We start from the raw sequence: 18,474 nt of genomic DNA, 5'->3' as shown, positions 1-18,474 counted from the left end.
TTGCTACAAGGCAGATGGACTCAGAAAAGTGGTAAGCCACATTCCATCCTCCCTCTGTCCACCCCCTATCTATGGATTAAAGCAGATAATAAAATGAAAGTATTGAGTTCTTTCTACTACCTACATGTATGTGTGAAGACTGTTTTACCACTTACATAAAAATTTACATCTTTAGTATCTATCATTTTCAAGAAAATAAACTTCTGTCATTTGGCTAATGAAAGGGAGATACTTGATAAAACTTGATAAAGCTTCCTGTCAGTTGAGCTGCAAGAAGTCTAGGCCTTACTCTTAACCTAGAGTGAATGCAAAGCAACAAGGCTGAGCTTAGACCAAAAAGGGTCTCAGATAGTAACAGTGGTAATTAACATTTGTCACAAGCTAAAACTGTACATGGAGAGTGATCACAGCTCAGATGACTAAGTGTAATTGCTTAATGACAGTAAATCGACCAGAGCTCCAGGTAGTCAGTCTTTTTGATTATCATGAGATCAGAGGATAATACAGTTGGGAAGGAAATTCAATAGGTCAGATCAGGTTGCCCAGGGCTGGACTGGACAGCAAAACCAATCAAGCAAAGAGATACAATCTTTCAAATTTTTTACTGTTATTTCTGCAGTTTTGCACAGTAACCTGCTGTACAGCTGTGTAACACTGACAAATTTCTTCAGCTACAAAATGTAAAATAACAGGGTACAAAAATAAGCACTCTAACTGCTTTAATTCTGCTTACCATGTAAGCGAAAGCAGGAGTTATATCCCTCACTGGCTTTTAGACCAGACTGTTGCTTCCACAGGAAAGCACCATGATGTGGCCAAAGCCTGAAGCCTGACATCTGCTGCCAAATTGCAGTGAGCTCCCCAGGGCTCCCAGCGAGTTCACCAGGGGCCAGCAGAGGCACAGCAGTTCTGTCATTTGTGTCACAACACAGGACCAGACCAAACAGCACAGCACATCTTCCCTCCCCATCTCCCTTTTTCCCCCTTATGAAGGCTGGCTGTATAGGGATAAATGCAATTCATGTTTAGCACCCTCCTCAGGTTCGATCTTACTGGTCATCCCAAACCAAACAGCAACTGAGCATCTTCTCAGTGCTGCAAGATCAGTTCATAACTGATCAGGCAGCACCAGGCAGGATTCCTCATGCAGTGTACTTTTCCTCCCCCTGCTTTTTTGCTTTGTGGTAGTGGTTGTAATCATTATACAGATCCTTAAAGACCTCCCTCACGCCTGCTGGGAGCGATGCATTCAAGAACTTGATGTCCCGTTCAATGCAAAGGTCAAGGATGTGATATACTCCTTCTGTGAGATGTGTCTTCACAGCTGGGTGCAAAGTCACCTACAAGAAGAACAAAATTGCCTTAAACTTGAAGACAGAAAGGCAAGAAAACACCGTTTCCACAGTCAGTGTACATTAAATGCTGACAACGTTATCCTTTGCATCAGACCATCTGGAACAGCCCATTAGATAAAATCCAAGATTTTGACTTGTGCAGTATTTCCCTGATTTTTGCAAACATGTTTTGCAAAACAAGCACAGCCTTTACAGTAAAATCCACAGGAGTACTATATACATTGCTGCAGTGGCAAAGACACTAATCATCCTGGAATCACATGGACACTCCTCTGCACAACAACTGTAATTAAAAAACCCCTAAAATACTTGCCTTGGATTACACATTTCAGTAGATTCTGTATGTCTCCTATAGGCTGTATACTAGTAAGTCAGTTACAAATGAGCATTTCCTTTAGGCTGCTCTCTCATTTACATTGGGTAGTCAAACAATTATAACTTCTCATTTCGTTATTTGATATTTATCTAACAATTTTTTCCTGAGTACTTCAATGTGCAAGCCTTAATAAAAGAAGCCTTCAAAAAGCTCAGGAGATGTATATTTCCTTAATCTGTTTTAACACCAGGAATGAGGTACCTTGCCTGAAGTCAGGCAGAAAGTTGGCGGAATACAAGAAATTACTCAGGACTCGGCGCCCTGCTCCTGACATTACCTCTGCTCAACCCCACAACCAGCAGAACCCCCACTACAACCAGGAACAGCAGTGCTGCCTCTGGAGTCCTCTGCTGCTCTAGGCTAATTGAAATTTGTCCTGTGCTCACAAATCACTTGCTAAGTACTTCACTGCCCAAGACAGTGCTAGCCTCTGGCATCATCACATCATTTTTGCTGCAGAACCATGTCTTATCTTTGCTGAATCCCAAAATTAGCCTTATGCCTCCCGATGTCAGCCTCTGCACTCCACGCCTAATGAAAATTACATCAAAAGCTGTCACTAAAATTCAGGCTTCTTTCTTCCTTAGGCAACTAATAAACTTTCTACTAATGAAGTGCACTCCTCACCACTGTGACAGGCTCCTGCTCTCTTTCTGCCCTACATGTGGAACAGCTAATATATTTTGTTAGATCCACTAACATAGCAGGGAAAAACATATAGCAGGCATTAAGGCACATAAGCCTTCATTAAGATCTGTGACCCTGAAGTGTTTGCATGTCCAAGAGGTTGTAATTTTCCCCTTCTCTGTCAGTTGATCAATTGGTTTGTTTCTAACAGATGTTTTTTCTCCCTACACTGTGCAATATGGTTGGAGAACAGCTGAGCATCACAGCTTCCAGTGAATGCACTGGGCTGGGCTCTCCCTTCCTAGGGCAGAGAAATGACTGCAGAGAACAAGGACAGGAAAACCCACAGCTATTGACAATATGGACCAGATGGCCCACTTGGGATAAGTAGCTATCTGAGAGCTGCAGTTAATGGAACTGCACCCCTCACACCACAAATTCATCTGGACCCATGCCTTATTTGGTCCATTCTTGCTCTGTAGTTTCCTATAAACACCAATAACACCATGGGAAGCAGAACCAAATTTAAACAGCTGCCACTACTGGCTGGCAGTTAATTATACTTGTAAGTGGTTAATGGTCTATACAGTTAGCATAACCAATTTGTCAAGCACTATAGAGCTCTTGATGTGAGACATTAAATGTGTGAAGAGGTATTTCACTGTTGCTGAATTAAGCAACAGCTCATAGGCAACAAGCAGAAAGCACTGTCAACAGTATGAAAGAGATGCCACCCACTCCAGCAAGGAATCTTTCTAGATTAATACAAAATAATTTGTGGTATAAAGAGGAAGCACTGAGGGAGCTGCTGCACAACCACTTTAGGGGTAAGTAACTACTTAGGCCAGTAGCTTTCATCAGCTCTAGTTTGCAGACCCTTAAAAGGGTTTCAGTAAGTGTGCAAATGCCCATGTAAAGAGTTAAACCTACCAACATGTTTTTCTCAGTTATCTTTGATGGACCCTCAGGGTCTTCGTATCACACACAGAAAGCCACTTGGAAGAGATGAATGGTTAAAAGAGTTTTTCTCTCCCTCCACAGAGCAACATGAAAGATGTGTTCAAGCTCCATTTAAGACAGGCATGCTGAGGCCTCCCCTTCCTCTGATATCCATCAATTCCCACCAGTTTAACGAGCAAATAAATCATCACCTACTTGTGATCTATCTATTCTGTCAGACAGAAAACACTCCTTTGCCACAGCGTCTGGTGGCCCACTACACCAATTCCCCCTTCCACACCCAAAGGTTCCATGCATACATTACTGATCTGTGGTTTCAGCTATCATCCATCATTTTCCATTTCCCAGTGAACATCTTGCACAAAACTTTCCTAGAAGTCTCATGAGACTTTGTGCTCCTGCTAATACAGAGACAAGTGTCCTTTCAACTTAAAAAGGTCGTTTGACAATTCAAGTCAGGCTTTCAGACTTACATTCAGTGATGACCAGATTACAGATTTCAGAGGTGGTTAAAGGGAACAGAAGTTGTCTTAACAGCAATTTTCCCTCTGCCGAACTACCATGTTCACTAGGTAAACAATAACCAACTAACCAGGAAATCTGACATCTCCCATTGTTTTGCTCCACCACCCCCCCAGCCAAAAAAAAAAAAAAAAAAGAAAAAAGACAGAAGAAAGGTCATGAGAGAAGGCAGCAAAGTTTAACCTCTGTAATAACCTCCATGGTTAGTTACACTGGTTACACCACAATCCTTCAGGAACATAGCACCAGTTAGGATATTTTTATTTTTGTAAGAGGGCCTAAAAACAAAGACTAAAATTCCTTTCTGTATTTCAGCCCATGCCCAGGCCAGAACCACAAATAATCAATTTGCAGGTACTTGTGCCACAAGCAGCACTCAAACCCTAGTGAAATCTAAGTATATTGGGCTGAAGAAAATGACAAGCTGAAGTTACCTCCAGATGACAGAAAATACTGATCTGGCTCTGGCATCCATAAGAGCAGAAGTAGTTGCTCTCAGTAAGGATCAGAATGGTACCTTTGGTACAGAAGGATTTGGTACAGAATTACTGAAAAGCTAATAATTCTTGACTTGGTAACATTTTTTCTATTCACTTAATCATTTAGACCATATTAAAAGACATTTTCCAGAATTTTCCACCATTACTTCGCCAGATAGGGCCTTAACTACTACCAGTCCTGGACAACAAAACTATTTGGGAGACAAATAGTATAAGACATTTTTAACAATGATGGTGGCAAAACTCTGGAACAGGTTGCCCAGAGAGGTGGTGGATACCTCATCCCTGGAAACATTCAAGGCCAAATTGGATGTGGCAGTGAGCAACCTGATTTATTTCAAGATGTCCCTGATCATTGTAGGGGAGTTGGACTAGATGACCTTTAAAGGTTATCTTTCAACCTTTCAATCCAAATCATTCTATGATTCTATGAAGAAAAGCAATACCCAACATGGCATGAAAGCAAAGCAGTTCTGTACATGGGCACTGCATTGTTTCATCTTAGAAAAAAAAAGACACAGCCCACGCCTTTAGAAAATTTTCCAGGAGTTTGGTAAGAAACATTCTCAGAAACTCTTGCTCAGTATAACAGTCTGGATCAAACCTGTATCTCCATGAGGCATAACAACTTCTGTAACTTCACAAATTTTACAAAATTTAACAGAGTTGCCTTTGGAACAGAAACTCCAAAGCTAGCACAGTACTATGGCACTTTCAAGATAGATGAGAACATACCTTCTGCAATTCAGTCACATACTGAGCCACAATGAAAGCAGAAAACACAGTGAAGTCCTCCATTTCTGCAGCAATATGAGTATACATCCGTTCCACCAAGCGTGCACATTTCAGTATCATTTCAAACTCATCCGTGTTGCCTAAAACACAAAGTGAGATGCAGCCTGGCATTTGAGGCTTAAAAACATTAGGAAAGAAACCCCAATGAATCACTCAGTCTTGATGCTTGAACTACATGAGGCCAAGGACAGCTTGCCCATTTTATCATCTTTTCTTATCAAGCCACAGCTAGAGGCCCCGTACAACACACAAAATACATCTCTTAGAATGGCTATTTTGTAAGAGTATACTGATTCCAATTTCATGTGCACTGCAAGGCAAAAACTGTTTGTTATAGATGTTGAAGTGCTCAAAGCAGCAGTTATGGTCCCTTCCGTGATTAAGTCCCAACTAGCACTGTGGAGGAGAGAACAAGGAGACAAGAAAATTGTATTCCCTACCTAGAGAAAATCAGAAGACATTTCTTAGAAACAACACGGTAAGAAAGCCTTCCGATGAGATCTATTATGTGGAATATGGCAGCAAAAGCTACATCACTGGAGATATTTAAAGTGAGACTGGTGAGATCAGCTGAGAATTACCTCAGTAGGCAGAGAATGAAGAGAGCTAGCACAAACAGCGGAGAAGCCAGAAATTATTTTCATGTTACCTGTTACAAAACCAGAACAATCCTGCAAAGATAAACAGCATCATTTTCAACTTGATGATGCCATGTACCTGGTAAGCTTCCTGTGACCCTTGCCTTAGGGAAACATACTGCAGAAGCAAGACAATTCTCCAAGTCTGGCACCAGTTTAACATACCTTTCCCTCTATGATGGAGCCTCAGCTAATATATTCCTCTACAATGAATACATACACTTAGATTTGCCCACAGCTGTGGGCACCATAGCAGCTGAGATAAATCTGAACATGGCACAGGCAGAAAGCTGGGATACAATCAGTTTCAGGCCATGAAGCCAACTTGTCTCAAAACTCACCACTGTTAATGAGAGGGTATTTGTGTCCTGACCATCTTAATCATTGTGAACATCTTTGACTTGTCTACTTTGACACTGTAAATTCTTTAGTAACTTCCAGTAAGAAGTATGTTTTTCCCACTTCCTCTTAGGATATTTAATTACACTTATTCCAAATCCTTGATCATACAGATATATCATCTAATCCCAACTGATGCTTCAGATATGTAGAGTTCTGCCTTTATATTTAGCATAGAATGGTGACAGCTCAGCTCCACAGTAAACACAATTCCAGTCTCGAGAAATTCCATTTAGTAGCATTGATTTGGGATTATAACTCACACATATTAGCGTGCATCACTGGAGCTTGCAGCCACCATGCTTCCAGACACAGGGGTTGATAGGAGAGCAGAAATTGAGCACAGCAAGCCTTACTGGTTCCTGTCTACTTGCCAGCCAGTTAGTGAAGATTAACTTATTCACCAAAAGCAATGCTGTCCTGCATGCAGCTCCACAGGAGCCCCAGATATCTTCCTAAGCCCACAACACCACAAAGCTCATCCCCAGTTTTACATAAAGGACAGACAGGGCTGACAGTTTCAATGTCACAGCTAGGTTTTGAGGAATTTGCCCTGTTCAGTATCTCCTCTTCTAGAGTATACAAAATTACAGTGTATATATATAATGCAAAGGTGGAAAAGACATGGTACCTCTGTCTCCTTTCTGACGTCCTTCATGCATGACAGAAACAACCAGACGATGGAAACTGCTCAGAAAAGATGGTGCTGCTTTCAACAGCACCTGAAAAAGACACAAAATAAAAACATCTGAGATTACATAGTAAAGGGAGTGGAGAGGGTAGAAACTATCTTTTCATTCTGCATCCTGAGCCATTTGTGCTTCTAGAGATCAACCACAGAAAAAGGAAACGTTTTTTCCTAACCTAGCATCAGATGTTCATAAGCAATCCACTGTTAGAGAACAACAGTGCAGGCACAAGCAAAGCAGGAGAGCAACTGAAATTATGTGATTTTGAGGTTCCCAGCCTTTTAAATGACAAGCAGTACAACACACTTTCATACTAACAAGACAATATTTCAAAACCATACTAAAAAAAATTTTATCACTGCTGTTTTGCTCTTCCTGCCTTTTTCCCCTCCTCCCACCCCCTCCCAGATGTACCTTCGGATGACACTGCACAATAGAGAAGAGCACTTCATGGACCCCCAGGAAGACACCACGATAGTCTTCTGTCTTCAGATGATCCAGAGGGACTGTTAGGAGAATGCTGAATGCCAATGATACATGATGTGGATTCACGAGAACCCGTTCTCCTTGTCTTAGCAGAGCTGCTACAGTCTCTAGAATAGGTACAACTATGATGGAAATCAGTGACTGGTCCTGACAGGCCTCTTTGGTTTGCAGCTACAAGACAGAAAACAGACATGGAGAAATGCATTAGCCACCTATCATTAGTGTTGGAACACCAGAGAACCCTAATGCTCCAACTGGAAACAAAAAATGAAACTAGACCTGTGCTAGCTGGACTGGCAGGGAGACTCCTGCACCTGAGCCATTTTCATGCAATTGTGCCCTGGCTGAGGATGCATATGAGGCATTTCAAACAAACACTGCTGTGAGCGTAACTGGAACAGCAACTATTCCCAGGCCCCTTGGAAACCAGCACCTCTTTGCACCTCTTCACACGAATGCAATGATGCAGTTCACTCCCTTACAAGCCTGCAGACCTATCAAAAAGGGCAGAAACTGCAAGCTTATGACTCCCAGGCATTACAGAGCCAATCTCTGATAAATTCTTGCCTAGAGATATCATCCCAAGAGAAGACAAACCTACTAGGTTTATGTGCTGTACAAATGAAGGACAGGAAACTCGGGTTTGATTAGTTTCAGTTAAGGTTTCCTTCCATAATTCAGTAAATTTATATAATTACTTTTTTATATAAGAATTTTTTTCTTTTTGTTTTGTTGCTGTTGGCTTCTGCTGCAACCCATGGCTGTTACTTTTTCCTTTAGACAGAAGGAAGGACAGGAGACAGACTCTCTACTCTGTAGTGTAACAACTTTCTCCCAAGCTCCATATTACATGGTGTAGTTCCATAAAATTACTGAGTATAAGAAATGGATTGATCTGCACACTGCACTCACAGGAGGAGATTTACTTGAGGAAGGAGGAGAAAAAGAGTCTAGACAAAAACATTCAGATGAATCTGGCATTGATTTGTTTAGTTTTTGTTCCTGTGTGCCTCTGTGCACCTTAAATGTAACCACTAGAGACTCTAACAAATAGGAGGGGTAGGTAATGAAGTTACAATAAAGAGATACTTACAGCTAAAGCTGTGATTATCTGAGGGCTGGCAAACCAGAAAGCTTTCTCTTTGTCTCCACTTAATGGGCAGCTGAGCAACAATTTGGTTAGCGTAACAGCTGACAATACTTCCTGCAGAAAGCAGACGGATCATCAGTCAGGGGTACAAGGCACACTGGCTCCTTTCAAGCACAGAAGAGCTCTTTCAAGGCCAGTGGCACTTTTGAGCATTACCAGAGCCTTGACACATGAAAGGCCTCCCACCAATACCTCTCTTTGGAAATTGTGAAATAAGTGGCAGCTCAACAGAATTCAATACACTGAGCAGCACTGACCCAAATGTACTTCACGCCACATTTGTTTCACAATCAACTTACTGTACAAAAAGGCTTACATGACTTTTAAGAAAGGAAAGCCTTCTCATACAACTGCCACTAGATAACAGAGGGAAGCAGAGGCAATACAGTACACTGTAAATTAAGAATGCTGGTTTTGGCAGCAGTGGTTTTTTTACTTGCTAGTTGTTTATACAGACTAATAAAAGAAGCATATTGCAAGCTACATTCAGGTAGCAGGAATTATCTGTGCAGTTCAGGAATTCCAGACACACTTTCAAAGAGATGCATCAAGAATTGATGCAGCACATCCACATCTCTTTCTGACAAACAAGACAGGGCTGGATAACCCCACAAGTTTAATCCAAGTGTCATTCTCAAGTCACTGGGCTTTCTAAGGAGCATACAGCTGACTTTTTTTGCCAAAAGTGTTCCATACATCATCACTGGTGCTTAAGCTGCTCTGAAGAAAGGCACAGAATTTAAAAAGATCCTGAGTGGTATCTGGTTATTGCTGAGTAGTCTTTAGAGCAACAAGTATCAAAATGTAGAGTTTTGGTTTTACTTAAAAATGCTAGCATTTCTAAAAGTGCCTTTTCCTTGTAAAAAAGAGCCACAGACAAACACTGACTGCTGGTGTCTGTTGTGCAAGAGCTCTGAGCAGCAAGTAGGAAAGAGCTTTCAGCATGGCCTGAAACACCACAGCTGTCTGATTTCTGTTGACAATACATGGAATCCAGACTGCTGAGTCCTTAAGCTGAACAGAAAGTTTTTTGAGTAGGTTTCTATGATCTTTCCATCTCTCAATCTATATACAGAACACAGCAGTCACCAAGCCCTTATACATGTAAACTAATTTGACCTGATCACTGAACATAAAGCAGGAAGAATGTCCTGGGGTGACGTTTTGAAGCCGCTTTATTCCTTATCCGCCCGCTCGATGCCCAAGGACGCTGGGCCTTTAGGATGGACCCGGGGCCGGGGCCACAGCACCGAGTGTGGGGCAGTTTAACGGGGGCCCAGCGGCTCGGGGGCTCGGCAGGGAGTGCACTGGGAGTGCTGTGCTGCTCTTTGGGTTTCTGTTGTGCTCCAGCTAGCTGGGAAAAGGCTCTGTTGGGTTTTTTTCTTGTTCTTTTTTCCCTTTCCTTCCCCTTGCCTCACTGCCTCCCTTCCCTCCTTGCCAGTCCAGGGAGCCTGTGAGGTGGCCCCAGCTGGTCCTAGCCCACGTGTCTGTTCCCTCCCCAGGAATTTGTTGTATTTTGAGGGGGTTTTTTATCCTGTTCTACCCTGTTTTGTTTGTGTGTTAATAAACAGTTTGGGGGGTTTTTTTCCACTCTCACTGTGACCTACTTGTCTTATTGGTGGAGGAAAAGGGGAGGCCCTTTTCCCTTCGGAGGAGACACTCATTCCAGAGTGTTTCCTCCCAAAGTTTTGTCTCCAAAACCGAGACAAAGAAGAAAAAAATGTTTAACAAATGTTATTCAGCCAACAACCTTTTTTCAAGATACAGCAGCATGTACAAGGAAGTTGACAATATATTAAGATCATGTCTTACTTTAGCCTTCTGTTGCCAAATATTCCTCACTTCCAGTCCCTGCAGCACCAGCCTCATTATGGCATAAAACTCCTCAGCAGAGCAGTTTCCCAGCACCTGGACAAGCACCTCTGTCAGCTCCATCTCCATACTTTGGATCACCTGGGTTGTAATTGCAGGACCTGCATATTCAAGAGACAAAAGCAATCAATTGCCCAGACAAGGACTTCCACAGGTAAGAACACGGCAAACAAAAAATAAAATAGCTCTTTTTAACACTCTTATACATAAAGAGCTCAATACTTTGCTTAACTCTCTCCACACCAGTACAATGACTTGATGATCTCAAGTATATCCTACTCTCAGGTTCACAGAGCAGTCATCATACCAATAAAGTCTTCAATAACACAGAACGACTACACAAAAGCAGCTGCACAAGCCAAGGGAGCAGGCTAAACAAGCCACAGGTCTTTTCTACAAATGGTGGCCAGAGATCCATCACAAATCACAAAAGCATAAAGCCTTTTTTATGACTATTTAATGGCAGTACAAACACTGAGATCACAACTGTAGCTCACTTGAGCAGTAGTCCCCAAAGTAGGGTGTGAACACCACAGAGTGTGCACAAGACAATTCATTGGGGTGTGGGAATTACAAGTAAAATATCTTTAACAAATATAAAAAAATATTTTAAATAGTGTTTATTTCATCTTTATCTCATGCTTTTTAAACATTTTCTGTATGTATGCTTTGTAATGTACATAGTGGAGTTCAGGCTGCGTGTTCAATTTTTTAGGTTTTTTTTAATGATAGGTATGTGCAATCAAAAATGGTTGGAGACCACTGCACTAGAGCACACCAGCAGTAAGTTTGACAAATTCCAACAGTTTGAAGATGTCAAAGAGAACAGTTACACCTGTGCTGTGTTCTTCTCTCTTTCTGAATGAGGCAACATAAAGGAGCCATTAGGTCCCACAGCTGGCAGCAGGTTTTTCATGTAGTCTCCAGCCCTGGCTCTTTATTTGATGAGGATAAAGGAACCAACCTGCCAATATCCCACAGAATTTATCAGAATTAACACATAGTGTTCAGCATCCTTAACAGTGAGGTAACTTCCACTGTTCTATAAACTCACCTACCAGATACAAAAGCAGATGAGTACTTTACTGTAAGATCTGACCTGGAGCAAATCAGCTGCCTCAGTGGTGCCTACTATACCAATTACACAAGCAGGACACTGCACTTCAGCCCTACATCCAGAAGTATTACCATGTTCCAATTACTTTCAAAATGTTCTACCAGGGATGAGTAACTCAGGACCTTAACTTATTAAGATGTTAACATCCATCAGAAGATCACCACCAAATTAGATGGTGGCTGTGGTCCAGGTACCACAATATTGCCTCCTTGAAAATTTTCCTGTTACACGTTTAAAAAAGCCTGCTGTTTTAACACAAGTAAACAGATACAGACTTTTAAAGAAGCTGTATGCTTTGCTAAATGGCTTTTAACTAACAGAATTAGCACAGGAGGTGGAGAAAGAGTTTTCATACCAGAGAGAAGCTTTCTTATAGCAAAAACAACCATGACTGCACTTTCTTTTCCAGGATACAGCTCTGGCACGGAGCAGAAGACGGTCAGGAACTGCAATGCAGGCTGAAGGAACTGCAGATTACTCCCTGCACAGGGCAGCTCTTTCAGTATCTGAGAGTAAAACTCTTGGTACAGCTTAATACGGGGCCACTCCAAAAACCCACCGGGCTCCTTCTGCCAGTCCTTCTTGACAGGATGGCTCAGATCTGCTTTGAGGAGAGTAGTGACAGATGGTATGAATGCTACAGGCAAAAGCTGGTTTGGGGTGTTACTCTGAAGACCATGTTCAACAGTTCTGACCATCTGCAGAACTACTGGTTCCAACCGAGCAGACATCACATCCGCAGAATGCAGCTTCTTTTCTGGCAGCTGCTGGAGGTGCAGTGTGACGACATGACAGAGTGTGGTGAATGCTGTAAGCAGTAACTGCTCAGCTGCAGGATTCCAGTTTTTCCAGTCTTTGCTTTTGGCTGCACCTGTGTCTGGCCTGCAGCTCACCAGGAAAGACATGAACTTTTCCAAGTTGAGCTTCACACTCTGTCTTCTTTCAATAATCATCTGAAGAAAGTTGTCCAAAAACTCTTGGACTTCCTGGACATACTGTGCCCAAACAGGAACATCAGTCAAGACATCAGTGAAGAACTTGCTAGCTGTAAGCTGGGAGGTCATGACAGCCTCAAGAACATCGCTGGCATGTAACACCTTAAAAACAGAGTTGGCATTCCTGCCAGCTTGCAGGCACCTCAAGAGGTGGAGGCAAGTACTTAAAACCTTCAGCAGTAACAACCTGCTGCAAGAGACACTAGCCCTGGTATTAACTAGCAGGGACAGCAGCACCAGGAAACACCGAGTACAGTCAGAAGGAAGAAAACTGTCTAATTTCAGAAGAGAAAAAATTTCTAGCAAACCCAGGCATCTTTGTAGCTGACGTTCTTTCAGGATGACAGGGCAGCCATTTTTTGCTAACAATACTAAACATTGGGCAACTTTCTCCAGTGTTTTCCATGACAAGCTCAGCTCATCCTTCTGCAGTTTGTTTTCTGATGGCACTTCCAAGGGGTCAACAGTTTTGCAAGGAGCCATAATTTCTTCATGCCAAGGAATATTACTCACAGACAGCTGCTGAAGTGGCAGATCTACTGAATCCCTGGTAGCAGAGGGCAGCACCACAGCAAACTGATGAATAAGATGGGTCAGAAAAGCACAGTGCAGGACCTTCATTTCTGGTAGAAGAGAGCTGTGGATCAAACCAAGGGATATCTTTCCAATGCTGATGGAAGGCTCCTGGTCTGTGGCAGCTTCCTGGGCTTTGGCCAACATCAACGTCTCTAGAAGCACATTTGCAATGTACTCTACATCTTTTAAGGAAATATACGGCAACAGGATGGTCAGGTTGGACATGACGAGGTGCCAGTGTGCTGTGGGGTAGCTAAACTCAGTTATCGCGCTGATATCTCCGTCCCACGGTTCAGATTCTCCTCTGCTCATGGTGGATCTTCCAGACTCCAGGATGAAAGCTGCAGCATGCTGCAAGGCCTGTAGGTCAGCTTCAGTCTGCATTAACATCATCTTCATTTTCTGAAGTGCAAGCAGTTCTAAGCAGTATTTACTAGTGGAGGCAAAACTATTTGCAAGTTCCATAACTCTCCCCCAACACTGCTCCTTCACACCAGGCAGGAAAGCTGAAATGCCCCAGAACCTTGCAGCAGGTTCAGAAACAGCAACTTCAGCTGTTGGAGACACATATTTACTGCAGCTAAAACCGAACAGAGTGTCTACCTGAACCCAAGTGTAAACAAGGAGGAGAGCAGCGTCACTGGCCTTTCTTAGCCAAAGCTCTGACTTTTCTTCCTCTCTCCTAGGAGCCTGCAGCAGCTCCATCAGTGGCTGAGTTACTCCCCTCTGTATGTTTGCCATCAAACGCTGAGTGCGAAGCACCACAGGGGAAGGAGTGACATCATCCAGGCTCCTCATGTTGAACAGAAAAGCATGCAGCACTGAGCACACTGACATCAGCTTCAAGGCCATGTCAACTGACCCTTCAACAGCTGGAATGATAAGGGTCTGGCATTTCTCCACAAAGAGACACAGAATGTCCAGAATCTGGTTGGGTGGCAGTTCAAGGAGGCACTCACGAAGCTTTACTGTTAGGCCAGCAGAGAAGATGGGCGGCCTCAGTTCATCAACAGCTGGCCGGCAAATGACTGTCAGCACCTCTTCAAAGAGCCGTGGGAACTGCCTCAGCTTGGAGTAAGTCTGGAATATGGTGTTGATGAGAGTCTCCTGTGCCTTCTTCGTACGCGGCTCAGAGGCCTCGGCATCAATCCAAGAAGACGACACCAAGTCATCCAGGTCTGGCTCTACTATAAGGTGGTTTAATGACATCAAGAGTTTGAGACACCTGAACCAAGCAGGGATGGAAGCTTGGGAGTGTGTAAGCAGCATCTGTGCTAGCTTCCGGTAAAACCCAAACTGCACCTCCTTGTGCCGGATGCGGTCACTGGCGACATTATAGATATCATTGCTGAGCACCAAGTTCAGAAGCTGTTCCAAAGCAAGCAGCTCTGTGCTCCAGTCCACAGGGGAGAGCGTATCCCTCCTCCCTGCCTGTTGTAGGTCAGAGAGCCTGAGACAGCCAAAAAGCCTGCTAAGCATGTGGAAACACACGAGGTGGTTTTCTGCCTTACAGTATGAGTCCAGAAAGAGCTTATATAGCAGGGACACCGAACCAGCCACAACCGCCCCATGGAGGGCAGATTCACACAAGTCACTGCCCAGCTTGGTCTGCACTGTGTTGACTGGTAGCAAAAGAGTTTTCAAAGCTCCTTTCTTCTTCTCCTGGGGTTCCTGTTCTGGAAGCAGCTCTTCTTTGTAGGATGAGAAAAGCTCAGGCTGAAATAACCCAGCCTGCAGCAAAGTTTCTATTTGGTTTCGTATGTCCCGGCTCAGGTGCTGACGCACATGGTTATCATCTGCTTGTGTCCAGCTCCTCACAGTCAGCAAGTGCCTCAGCAGCAAACATGGCTGGAGCAAGTGACTTGTCACTTGCCCAAACACACGGTTTGGGTTGGTTTGCTGCCTCTGGATCAGGAGGTACTGAGCAAAGGTAAGTTGGAGGACGCTGAACAATTGGGAGCCCACAGCATCATCAGAAGCCAGCTGCTGACATGCCAGCTTGGACAGCTTGCTGAGGAGATCAACCAAAAGCTCACACTTTGCTGTGTAAATGATGGACAGCGAAGGAGTAGAAAGGATGCCACTGGAGCAGCTCAGCACTGTGCCAATGTTTTGTGTTTTTTCAGAACAGGCCTCCAGTAACCTTTTGTTTATGACCTGAAGATGGGGAAAAAAGAACAAAAACAAACCCCAAAAACCAGTCAATTTAGCATACAAAGATAAAGCCCATCATAATGAACCAACACCACCTTCTGTGAGCTGTGGCTGCAAGCAAGGGGGACATGCCAACAGCTGCTGCTGGGCCTCTCACATCATAGGTCTCAAACTAGAAGCTCCACTGTCCTTGCATTTGTTTGCAGCACCAGATGAGTGAGGAAGCCCTCATGTGCGCTACTGGCAACGGCATAAGACTATCCATACTTGATCCTAATAGTTCATCCTGCAGAAACGGAGTAGGGGTAGACTTCTTCCCTTCTTGAATGGTCCTCAAAATCATGCTCCAAACAACAACAAACCCACACACAATACACATCCCTGCTCTGATACAGAGAGCTTATTTAGTAAGAATGTCCATGACTCAATGTCATCTTTATATTTGAAAATAAGACAGTTTCTGGTGCTGATATCTGGAATGTGAAGGACTGTTCTCTTTTCTCTTTGAGGGATACACATTTCTAGAGAAATAATATTGCATTTCTTTTCCTTTTCTCAAACTTTTTGTGGATTTCCCTGTTTTTCCCTTTGATCCACTTTTCACTTGTTCCCTTTTCTCACCTTTAGATAACGTCTGCAAACAAATTCAGTAACAATTACAAATCTGCCTCTATTTTGCTAAAAACGTCACCTGTCTCCTTACAACTTATTGTGGATGGTTCGTCTCCTCAGCTGGAACACTGTTGGACTAAAACAGACCCTTAAATTCTTTCCACTGGACCCTCTACCACCTCTGTCCTTGGTGTTCAGAGTACCCTGTCCTGTACCTCTGACCTAATCTTTATCCAGACAGGTTTTCATACCCAGACCATGTTTAAATTTGGCACACTTTCTGCATAAAGTCTCTGAAGCACAGATTTCATCCAACCGATTCTCCATACTTCACGGTTCAATTCTGCATGTAAAGACAATCTTTTCTTGCTTCCCTTCAATCTGATCAAAACTACAAGGGTCATTTTCCAAGTCATTTTCACTGCCTTTGCAGCCATTCACTAATTCTGCTGTTTTTAACCTTTGTGCTGCACAAATACAAACTGTACTGCAGGACAGAAATATAGAAACTTTCAGTATAGGTCCTGCAAGCTATCAGATTAATACATATTTCATCTAACATCTGACACTGTGAGAAAGAGTCAAGTACTGTAAAAGATACATATTGCTAGCCAGAATTTTATGAGATATCCACAGTTATAGTTACCTGTGCAATTGAAAAACTGAGACCAATAGTCTTCCCACTCTTTAAGAGATCCTGTAGTCTTTTACTATGGATAACATTGTCAAGATATGCCCAGAGTTTTTCAACAACTTCATCCTCCAGTTCAAGTTTCTTGTTGTAGTTTGAAACCAATGCATGGCTTACCCAGTCAAGTAAAACCTGTTAAGAGAAGGGAAAACAAGAAATATTTAATAAATCTTTAATAACCCCCAAGCAAAACCAGGACAAAAGCAGTACCTCTTCACAGTTACAGTGTTTGTGCCTTGAGAACTGTGCTACATCCAAGCAGAACAGACTCTGAGTGAGCAGAGAAGTCTGCCTCTGAAGATTTCAATTCCTAAGAGCTTACACTCTACCTAATGTTGGTGCTGTGCTCTCATGTACCATCCCAAAACAGCTTTCAGGAGTGAACATCTAAAGTCTGACAACATTCTAACTCTAACAATTGATACCGGTTAGCAAATGCAGTCTTTTAAATCAGTGCTCAGAGAATCAGCTGGTTTTCACTTTCTGACAGCTGCTATTCCACTCACATCCCTCTCCTCATGTGTTGAAATTCACTACCTGGAAATTCAGGCCCAGGAATTCAGACAGGTGCAAACTGGAAAAGGCTGAAATCTACTAATTACTGATTCAAAACCGAAGTTATAGTGTATGGCTAAGTTTAATAGTCTAAGTAACTGAAATAACAAGAACCCAAAACATAGATCTCAGATGTGCAAACCCTAGACCCCACAGTACTACCAGGGCTGGAGGAATAGGACAAGACACCCGTAACCCAGGGAAACACTGCAGAGACCTTCAGGAAACAGCATCAAAACAAAACAGGACACACAGCGGGTTTCATGAAGAGAAAACCAAATCACCTTCCAAGCAGCAGTCCATGAATCCACTGTGTGCTCTTTGCTCATGCACAAGTTCTGAGCACCAGAGAACACACACATGGCTACAGTCAGTCCTCCCACCCTGAAGTTCTTGTTTTTAACTATGGCCAAAAGCATCTGACTTCGGAGTGTCCTGTATTGGACATAATACCAATGGCAATGACAGCTCTGAAGACAATGATTTCTCATCACTCTGAGAGACAGAACACAGGCACCACCCTCTTTACAAGAAAGTTTCTTCCATACTTCACTAATGCAGGACTTTGTGCTAAAGCTACCTGCAATACGTTTTTAAAAAACATTTCATGTAACGACAAAGAAATCAGAGCTGATCACAATCCTAAACCAGCGCTATATTTACAGTGCTATCAGCTAGCTAAAAGCTAGGTCTGGATTTTAAGAATTGATTCATCCACAGCAGCAATCCGCCATCGGTATTTTCATCTTTCATCACTGTTCACCACTAAAAAGCACTCACTTGCTCCTTATTAGGCAGGACGCACTGGTGAGAAATCCACGCCAACCGAGCTAGTTTGAGTTTGTCCTCCCAAGAAGTCTTGGCGCTTTTCAGCTTCAGGTAAATCCCGGAGTAGATCGCTGCCATGGGGGCGGCACGTGGGAACAGCGAAAAGGCAGACACGCGTCTGGAAGAAACGCCAAGCAAAGAGAATGCGGTCGGAGGGGCAGCGGCCCCTCACCCCGACACTCACGCACTCACCCACGTGGCACCGCTCGGGGCCCAAGCGCCCCCTCCACCCGCCAGCCGCCCACGGCCCCGCTCCCCAGCGCCCAGCTCTCCCCCACCAGCCCCCGGTCCCACTCACCTTCCCCTCCGCTCGCAGGGACGTCGCTACCCACTCCCCGCACCAGGCACGGCCGGGCCCTCCGCGCCGGCCTCCGTCCCCTCCAAGCAGCGCCGAGCCCGGGAGGCGGCGCGCTGGGGCGAGCCCGCGCCCATTGGCGGCCAGAGGGCGCTTGCGCGGTCCCGGCCCCGCTCCCGCCCGCCCCGGCGTGTGTCAGCCGGGCCATGGAGCGGCCGCCGCCGCCCGCCGGGCCCCGGGCAGCACCGGCCGCGCCACCGGCACCGGCCCGCAGGGGAGGCG

General features: G+C 44.0%; 1 protein-coding gene across 1 annotated transcript; it reads right to left on the bottom strand.

Annotated features, from left to right (window-relative positions):
* Nucleotides 1–583: 583 nt before the first annotated feature.
* URB2 (URB2 ribosome biogenesis homolog) lies at nt 584–18,322 on the bottom strand. The gene is made up of 10 exons (XM_032102331.1): nt 18,196–18,322; nt 17,850–18,015; nt 16,470–16,646; nt 11,842–15,214; nt 10,310–10,470; nt 8,441–8,551; nt 7,276–7,518; nt 6,804–6,894; nt 5,076–5,215; nt 584–1,340 (listed from the first exon to the last, which is right to left on the bottom strand). Exons 2-10 carry the CDS (start codon nt 17,973–17,975, stop codon nt 1,143–1,145), a joined length of 4,620 nt encoding a protein of 1,539 aa, XP_031958222.1. The 5' UTR covers nt 17,976–18,015; nt 18,196–18,322; the 3' UTR covers nt 584–1,142.
* Nucleotides 18,323–18,474: the final 152 nt, after the last annotated feature.

This window comes from Corvus moneduloides, chromosome 3 (genome assembly GCF_009650955.1).
Source record: "Corvus moneduloides isolate bCorMon1 chromosome 3, bCorMon1.pri, whole genome shotgun sequence".
In the NCBI taxonomy this organism is placed as follows: domain Eukaryota; kingdom Metazoa; phylum Chordata; class Aves; order Passeriformes; family Corvidae; genus Corvus; species Corvus moneduloides.
This window is presented reverse-complemented; position numbering and strand designations above follow the sequence as displayed.